Below are 9,462 nucleotides of genomic sequence, written 5' to 3'. Positions count from 1 at the left end.
GATCGCCACGACTTGTCTGGAGACCCCCCGCAATGCCAGAACATCCCTTTTGTGACCTTGTGTCTAGCTTACCTGCTTTGGCTAGTCTACTTTCGCTACCCGTGACGCCATTATGTCATAGATCTTGGTTCGACTCATACACAGAGTCTAACGGTAGCCCTATATGCATATTCGACACTAATTTCAACAACCGTATGATATACTCCCTCCGTCCCATAATGTAAGATGTTTTTTCATACTAGTGTAGTGTCAAAAAACATCTTACATTATGGGACGGAGGGAGTAGTTAATTGGAAGTGTGTAGCTATATATTGTTCAAAAGAAAAGAGCGTATCGTCATGCTTTGTAAAGCCCCCCAATTTTGGCAAACTTAAGCACATGACTACATGAGTACAGAGTACTAGCCTATGTATACGAATATATACTATCGATCATATTGGTAGGGTTGGAATCTTCCGAAATTCGTTTGCCCTTCCGGAAAAGGAATGCACACTTACGGTGGCATGTGGAGTCCAAGGTTGAGCCAGCAGGCCAGCACCAGTAGACACTAGTTCAGTGCTGGGCAAGCTCCAGGTAAAGGTAGCTAATGATCAGGTCTAGCCCACGCCGGACCACCGGCCGCTACGGCCTGACTGCTCCTGCCGGCATCGGCATCCGACGCAATCTTCTTGTTGCATGCTTGTTGATTTTTGTGTACTACCAAGTTTAAGGTCGTACCTAGGAATAGTCTGTACTCCGTATAATGCTACTAAATGAAGCTGGCTAAACTACGGAGGGAGATTGATCAGTACATGCATGCAGCTTTCACATGCACTAGTTACTCCTAACTTTGATTTGACTGTGGACAGGGGATATGATATTTGGCTTTGATGACACTGGATTTTCATTTGGAGGAGGGTCGCCGTCAAATTATACTACTAGCTAGGTCGGTTCCGAAGTGGGTCATCCAGACAGCGACCATCGAGATGGAAACGACTGTGGGACCAACCAAAGTAATTACTTAATTCTTCTGCATGCTCATAGTGCATGGCCCCACTTGGATCTGTAGGTTAATCTGAGTGATCTGAAATAAGCTCCACGCCTCCACCCTGGGACTGCTGCTATGCTACGTGCTCTACCATTTGGTGCATGTGGCATTTCGCGGAGAGAGAGAGAGATTAGTCGTAGCTAGAGAGAGAGAGAGAGAGAGAGAGAGAGAGAGAGAGAGAGAGAGAGTTGTAGTGTTCCTGACTCCAGCTCCCATTTACAATTCCAGTGGCTGGCAGTGGGCCGGCCCTCTAGAACGCCACCATATATATGGGAGGCAACCCCATAGCCCCCGTTACATTTCACTCCACTCCACCTCCTCCCTCCCCCTCCCCCTCTCCTCCATCCTCTCCGGCCGGCCACATCTGAGACTGACTGAGAGAGACACATACACGCCAGTAGGAGCGAGAGAGCCAGCCTCGGACGGGCGGCGCCGTAGACCGTAGCGGGCGGTCGCTGTTGGTGGCGGGTGGAGGTGGTGGCGGTTACGGTGGAGAAAGGCGCGGGCGCGGGGTGGCCAATTGGGAAAGGGCACCAGGAGATCCAGGGCTCCCCGGATTTCAGCCAGACTTTGCCCGCAATCCATCCGCCCTTTCCGCCGGTCGGCGTCCCATCCGTGCGTGTCCCTCTCCCCCTCCTCCCCGGCGAAAGCGAGACGACAGAGCGTGCGTGCCTATATAGTTTCAACTGCGTGATCAAGCCCAAGCTGCCTATAGCTAGCTAGCTAGCTACAAGTTGGTGTGGTAAGAGGAGCTGTAGACCCTCTTCTATATATATTCTTCTTATCTGGCTAGCTGCCTTCTCTTGCGGTGCGGCTTGTTTATAAATTCGGGCTCTTCTCCGCTCTCTCTTGGGAGAGATCGAGGGTACGTGAGAGAGGTTGCCAACTGATCAAGTTGGTTCTTCAGGCGCAAGGAGAGGTACGCACTACACGAAGGAACTGCAAAGACCGTGCTCTGCTAGGCTGTGGAGTGCGCTGATCAGGCTCCTGTTCTTCCTCTAGCGCAATATGTAAGACCTCTCTCTCTCTCTCTCTCTCTCTCTCTCTCTCTGAACCGGCTTGTATGGTTTTCTAATTAATTAACATGCATTCATGCAGTACCCTACTTGCATTATTGATTATCTCCTCTACATGTTTTCATCAGTTGAAGATTTCCAAATTTGTTTTTGTGTATCATTAGTGTTTGTTATTGTGGACCTGTGGTAGTGCGACATACGAAAGTCTTCACTCCATAGACCACATTCGGTTGATCCTAATGAGTCCCTCCACATGGATTCAGCTAGAGCCTAGAATGCACTCATTTCGAACCTGCAGTTAACTGTATATCCACCTGTACAATTTTTCTCTTCTTTTTTGCTTCTCTATAGATGAATTCGGTTTGGGGTCACCCTTTTCGTACATGTCGTTCTTGTTCTATGAAGGTGGTTTCATTGTCCGCTGAAAATATTTGTTATTTTATGTAGCACCTGCGTTAGCTTCATAAAAGGAAGTCCTCACCTGGGAAGGAGGCTTAAGTGCATGCATAAATTTGGATAAATTTCTAGTGCCAAAATGGATACTGTATATCTTGTTTAGCCTTTTATCTGTGTTCCCATCTTAATTCCATGTCATACTACCCAAATATTGTTTGAAGCGTCGTATTTTGTTCATACGCTAGCTCGATCATGTAATATATCTTTGGGCTGAAAGGTCCATATACATGTGTTCACAAATCTTAGCTTCCTTGACACAAAAGTAACCTGGCAAGACATTGAATTAATCAGGTTATCGTATATGTGATGAAAGTATGACACTTTTTATCTACTGTCATGATTGCTTGCTTTTTCCTGAAATATCATCAATCCCATTGAAATGGAACAAAAGCTTCTCATCCAGTTGTAAGTGAAATATACAGCTAGTGTGCCCATCTACCAAACTTGGGTACGAAGCAACATTTTCACAAGAAAATATACATAAGAAGCTAACTAAAAAGAACATTTGTTTTCTGAGGAACTACAACTGAAACACCTCATTTTTTAAATTTTATTTTGATATATATACCATGTGCCCTAATTGAGCTTCCTGCTTGAAAACTTGTGAGAAAGCAGTGTATGTAATGGGAAAAGCTTGTATGTGCTATTCAATCTTATTACTGTTTTATTTTCTTTGTGATGTAGTCACGCTGATAGTGGAATAAAATGGACACTTTCTCCCATGTTCCGCCGGGTTTCCGGTTTCATCCTACCGACGAGGAGCTCGTCGATTATTACTTGAGGAAGAAGGTGGCATCCAAGAAGATTGACCTAGACGTCATAAAGGACGTCGATTTGTACAAAATCGAGCCATGGGATCTCCAAGGTAACAAACTAATTAATCGGCACATTCTTGTCAGCTCATGCAAACATGGATCACAAACGCTGAACTCATTGATCGATCGGTCGTGCCCTGATTAATGGTAATTTTGGCTAAGCAGACAAGTGCAAGATTGGCATGGAGGAGCAGAATGACTGGTACTTCTTCAGCCACAAGGACAAGAAGTACCCGACGGGCACCCGCACCAACAGGGCGACGAGCGCCGGGTTCTGGAAGGCGACCGGGAGGGACAAGCCCATCTACACCAACCACTGCCTAGTCGGAATGAGGAAGACACTCGTCTTCTACAAGGGCCGTGCCCCCAACGGTCAGAAGTCGGACTGGATCATGCACGAGTACCGCCTCGAGACGAACGAGAATGGAGCCACGCCCGTATGTATTATTCGTTGTTCCATCCTTACCTTTATGCATTTCACTTGCTAACCATGGCTGGTTTGATCGTTCAGGAGGAAGGATGGGTGGTCTGCCGGGTGTTCAAGAAGCGAGTCGCGACGGTGCGGAGGATGGCAGATATGAGCTCACCTTGCTGGTTCGACGACCATGGTGCTGGCGGTGGGTTCATGCCGGACCTCGACTCGCCAAGGCAGCTCGGGTACCAGCACCACCACCCCCAGAACTTGGCGCCGTACCACAGCCAGCAGCAGCAGCAGTACCACTGCAAGCCGGAGCTGGAGTACCATCGCCTCCTGCCGCAGGAGGCCTTCATGCAACAGCTTCCTCACCTGGAGAGCCCCAAGCCTACTACGGCCTACATTGGCCACGGCAGCAGCGGCGGCATCCTATCGTCGACCAGCAACCACCCCCTCGCGCATGACGGGCCCTCCAGGTTCGCAGCGCAGCAACCGCCGATGGACCATGCGCTTTACACTGGTGAATCGTCGGCCACGGACTGGAGGTACCTCGACAAGTTCGTCGCGTCTCAGCTGTTCAGCCATGACGGTACCAATCCCAAGGAGCAGGCCACTCACTCCAATGCAGCAGTCCAGGTGTTTCAGGCAGAGAACAAGCATGAAGAGGCCCTGGACTACGCTTTGACATCTGCCGGCGGAGGCTCGGCTCATCTGTGGAAATAGCATGCACAAGCAAGCACAACTCCATTGGACACCCTACACAATTTATACAATCCAGACCTGATCTAGTGTACAAATATAGCTGGCCCTGTATGCCATGATTAATCATGGTATATATATGCACACACACACATATATATACATAATAAATATGTAACCGAAGTGGTTATGTAGTATCTATAGTAGTATTTGGTATCAGGTCTCTGGACCTGATGCTAATAAGGTAGCCGAAAGTTGAGGCTAAGGGGCTTCAGTGACTGACTTGACCATTTTGTGAAAATAGTCAAGCTGTTGATGGACGTCTATTTTGTGCAGTCCATCACACAAACGGCAGCTAAGGACACTGCCGATGCACCAACAATGTTTTACCAACTCTATATATGTACCATGTATCTCTCAATTCATTGAAATGGAATGGAAAGTATATTTATTGACAAAAATGCTTTTACTCCTCTGGTCAGATAGCTAGGATACACTAGAGAATGAAGCGATGGGCACTTTTTTTTTACAGCGACAGGTGCGTATAATATGTTATGATACATGTACATAGTTTACAGAAGGCATCAAAATATTTATTCAGTGTCAATACTTTACTTACATTCCTCAGTTTACCTTTTTCCCGAAGATTCCCTAGTTTAACTGATTCCCTTGCATTGTCACAACACTCGGAGAAAAGAAGATGAAAAGGCTGGATTCTATGAATTTCTGATCCATTCTGCTTTGTCTTTCACCCAATCTTCAAATTTTCCATACATATACAGCATTAAGTGCTCAACTTTTACCGTATACTGGATCAATCCCCGTTACTTCGCATCACACAAACCACTAGCTTCATCACAGAAACCATCACGGTCCAGAAGTTTAGGTGGCGGGGCACTTAAAAGAGGGGAGGAAGGGCTCCCATATGCGTTGCGGCGACTGTTGCCACATCCAAGGCTTTTCCGGGTGCTGACTCCAGTTATAGGATTTGTCCCACTTGCATATTTGCACAAAGCCTACAGTTAAGAATTATAAGAATCGGCATCTTCTATATGTGTGCCTATAGCTCTAGAAAGAGAACTCACGAAAACAATGAAGATCGACCCTGATGATCACCAGAGTAGGGTGATCCTTTGGTATATCATGGTTTCATGGAGATTCTAAATACGGAACAATATATTCGAATAGTGCAAGTCAGAATTGACTTTATTACTCGGTGGACATATGAACAATTTCCTTTTTCTTCCTTCTACAAAGTGCAGCTTTTGTTCAGAGTTTATGGGCCAGCTCTTACAAACTAGACACATTAATCCAATGTAAGAATTCACAAAGCATAAATGATTGTAACACTTGAAAACAGGAACAAAAGGAAAGATGCCTCTGAAAGAATTGAAGTGCTAAACTGTTTATCATGGAATCATGAAACTTACAAATGCTGTTTAAGGTCATAAACCTACATGGCAGAATTATGCGATAATACTGGGATAAAAGCAAATATGTACCAGTTTCTGTGGTAGGTCAATAACAGCATCGCTGAAGTCAGCACCTTCAACGGTTGCTCCACCGAGATCACTACGTGTAAGGACAGTCCGTGAAAGCACAGCATTTGTGAGATTAGCTTCATTGAGAACCTGTCCATAATAATTCAATGTTCAAAACTTGCTTAAAGGTAAATCTGCCATGGAATTATTTATTTGGACAACTATCCCTATTGCAATTAAAACAGGAGAAAAGGCTCCAGTAGCCGTCATCAGTGAATGGATCACTGAACTTGACTTCACATTTGCAAATCTGACAAAGCATATGCATGCATATAGCACTAGAAGCATATAAGAATGTCTGACTGCTCTGGCCAAAATGTATGCTTCACTACATTTTTTTTCACATCCCAATGACAAATTCTAAACATGCACAAATGAATACAAAGGCACGCTTACTCCTTATTTTGTAAAAGCCTCTGGATCAATATGAAACCACTGGGTAATGTTCAACCGGAGATAAAGTGTCCACTAGTGTGTGAAATTATTCTTTGTTCTTGAAAATATTGGCAGGATAAATGCATGATAGTTAACATTGGAAATGGCATTTTTATGTACAAAGGAAGCGACAAAATTAAAATATGCTGATGCAGGCAGCAGCACAAGAGCACTGTAGCCCACCCGACAAGAGGCTAACGCCTTAACAGTAAATTTGGACTGTCGAATGCTCTGTGCTAGTGGTTGGCATCCTGCTTTATGAGAAGGGCAAAGGAGTTTTAAGTCACTTTCTTGGTGATCAAGGTTTGACGGTTTCTCCCCTTCAGCATATTCAATCAAGAGTAAGATAATGCAATTGGAATATATTTTATTGCTTGTCTGCATTTTCCTAGAGGATCCTTCCAAGCATTCAGTAATGGTGGATGAGAACTCGATGTTTAAATTGTTATTTCAGAGAATGCCCATCTTAGAACTTTATTCCATACTTGTGTTAATGTTAAACCTTAGAAGTTTACGGCTGGACTTGTCTGACTATTCATTACTAGATTCTCAAGACACTCATATACACTTGAATATCATAACCAAGAAATGCAGACAGAGATTAAAAAAAACACATGAGAACAGAAGAGATGGAGAAGCAGCATGTTCCAGAACACCCCATACATATATAGAAGCAGAAAAGACATATGATCACATTGAATTTCTTAGTTAGCAATCACATCATCAACCAATTGTAGTTTTCGATACAAAAGTTCCCATTTCATGAGTCTTCTATATTTCTTTATTTTGAACAGGAAATGGTGGGGAAACCCAACTTGAAGATAACATTTATTTCAGTCTTCTGTTCTATTTGATCGTTCAGATAATTAGATATTTCGGTGCTGTTAAAATTTCATGCATGAATGACACAAACAGAAGACAATAGTATAGAGCTGGCACCAACAAATTGGGTTCTTACTCCGACATCTTGTCTTGCCGTAAATTATTAAGCAGTGTTATCATCATAATAATTCATTGCTAAAGAAAAATAAAATACATTTCATCGAAATATTAAGGTTGGCATAGCAATTTATTTCTGTAGGACACATCAACACATACAGTCTACAGGACCATGACAGTATGCACTACATGTATGGTTACATGCATTTGCACAAATTAGCTGCTAATTAAAACAACCATGATCAAGCTAAAGAAACCATTCTGGTTTTACCATGCGATCCATTAAAGTGTCACTCAAATCTGCACCTGCATGAAACCAAAACAGCAGTATCGTGAAAATCATTTCATGAATATCCACATGAGAAGATTTAAGTACCGCGTGACAATATTGATTGTAGTCAAAACCACTAGGGTAAAAGTCACAGAGAATCCTACTATAACTTTCCTGTGCCGGTAGCTAAAGCATTATTAGTACCATAGTGATTCAACTTGGAACCAAAAAAAGGCAATGAACTTCATAGTTAGCTTCCTTCGCTGAGTTTATAATTAGAAGAAATAGTGGAGTTGCTTGTAAGTGTAGTAGCTAGATTGATCTAAAATATCTCTACTGTAGACCTGTAGTGGTCTCCCTGATAAGGCACATCAAAGGACCACTGATTACTAGAGGAAGGTGATTAATTATGTGGACTGAGGACATTGCACACATCAAGTATAATAACATTTGGGAGGAAGGCTAACATCTCCAAGAGATGAAAAGGTGTTACTACACTTACCAGTGAAATTCGCTCTGAAAGCAACAGCCTTTTCCATATAGGCACCATTGAATGTGGAACCACTAAAATCTGATTCCCTCATATCAGCAGATGTGAAGTTCGCCCGCCTACATTAATAACTGAGGTCTTAGTTAAAGGCGAAACAATGAATAGGAAAATCTACTCTTATTTCAGTTATCCATGCTGAAAAAAAAATGTTGGAGATAAGCGTCACAATAACTGCTACATTGTTCCCCTAAATACAGCTTATTGTTGCAGATTATATTATTTTTCTCGAACATGCATCTAAATGCACACCAATTGTATTTTGATGCAGACTTATGGTAATTTTGGTTGAACATTTGGACTGCCTTTCCTCCATTATAAGCAAACTTTATACAGAGAGATCTTGACATATACTAGAAGGACAAACCAACTGGCAAGACAGACAAGCCAATCGCCAGTATTTCAGAATGCATCGTCCACCTAGGATGTAAGGTCTAAAGAATGTGACTTTCCACCGACAATACAAGCATGACCATACAAGATTGAGCTAGATAACTTCAAATACCTTTTTTTGTATAGAATGCAGTATCTTAAAAACAAGGGTATAATATTTGAGGTGCACAAGTATCTACTTTGAAGTTTACTGGGGTGCATAAATATGTATACTTCTGTTTCGAAAAGAAAAATAGTACACTTCCACAAAAACAACATTGATTTAAGGCCCAAGAAGTCACAAAGCAAGCAATTCTTCTGCTACATGGATAATTTTTTTAGAACTTCTATTTGCTTCATTTAGTCCCTAAAAGTTACGTACATGTCAGCAGCAGAATTTGACATAGAGGCATCTACCAATTCTAACTTATACAGATAAATAAAAAATGGAACTTCTAAAATATAAATTAGAAACCAACCTGAAGTTTTCGTTAACATGCACAGTGTTTCTGCAAAACCACAGAAGAGGACAGCATCAGCAACCCAGTACAGCAAAACGAGCAGGAACAAGAGACGGAAAGATGCAGGTGGCGCGTGGTACTTGAGGTCCGCATTGCCGAACTGCGCGGCTGAGCCGATGCCAAACTCGCCCCTCTGATCCGCCTCGTACTTGTTCAGATCCGCGTGGGCAGGCATCGCTACGACTACGGCAGCCGCGAGGGCTGCAGAGACCGCTACGCGCCACCTCGGCGGCGACGGCGACGTGTTCGACGCATTGCCGCCGCGGGGGCTGTCGGTGGTCGCCTGGCAGAAGATGCGCTGTAGGCGGCCTGAACGACACAGCGTGAGGGGAGCGGAAGTCATAGGACGAGCGGCGGTGGCGGCAAGAGGGGAGGTGGAAGCGAGAGCCATGGCGGATTAGGGAGGAG

At 43.8% G+C, this 9,462-nt stretch overlaps 2 protein-coding genes across 3 annotated transcripts; one reads left to right on the top strand and one right to left on the bottom strand.

Annotated features, from left to right (window-relative positions):
* The first annotated feature begins 1,365 nt into the window (after positions 1-1,365).
* On the top strand, positions 1,366-4,849 carry LOC123144946 (NAC domain-containing protein 7-like). 2 transcript variants are annotated; one of them, XM_044564221.1, is made up of 5 exons: positions 1,366-1,769; positions 1,935-2,037; positions 3,184-3,364; positions 3,480-3,751; positions 3,826-4,849. In XM_044564221.1, the coding sequence occupies exons 3-5, from the start codon at positions 3,205-3,207 to the stop codon at positions 4,450-4,452; spliced, it is 1,059 nt and encodes a 352-aa protein (XP_044420156.1). In that variant the 5' UTR covers positions 1,366-1,769; positions 1,935-2,037; positions 3,184-3,204; the 3' UTR covers positions 4,453-4,849. The 2 variants fall into 2 exon arrangements, with proteins under 2 accessions (XP_044420156.1, XP_044420155.1); XM_044564220.1 differs by lacking the exon at positions 1,366-1,769 and having other exon boundaries at positions 1,787-2,037.
* A 76-nt stretch (positions 4,850-4,925) lies between these two features.
* LOC123144947 (thylakoid lumenal protein TL20.3, chloroplastic) lies at positions 4,926-9,462 on the bottom strand. The gene is made up of 6 exons (XM_044564222.1): positions 9,135-9,462; positions 9,013-9,042; positions 8,117-8,223; positions 7,615-7,649; positions 5,931-6,059; positions 4,926-5,444 (listed from the first exon to the last, which is right to left on the bottom strand). The coding sequence occupies exons 1-6, from the start codon at positions 9,443-9,445 to the stop codon at positions 5,253-5,255; spliced, it is 804 nt and encodes a 267-aa protein (XP_044420157.1). The 5' UTR covers positions 9,446-9,462; the 3' UTR covers positions 4,926-5,252.

The sequence above is a fragment of the Triticum aestivum genome, chromosome 6D (genome assembly GCF_018294505.1).
Source record: "Triticum aestivum cultivar Chinese Spring chromosome 6D, IWGSC CS RefSeq v2.1, whole genome shotgun sequence".
Lineage (NCBI taxonomy): Eukaryota > Viridiplantae > Streptophyta > Magnoliopsida > Poales > Poaceae > Triticum > Triticum aestivum.
This window is presented reverse-complemented; position numbering and strand designations above follow the sequence as displayed.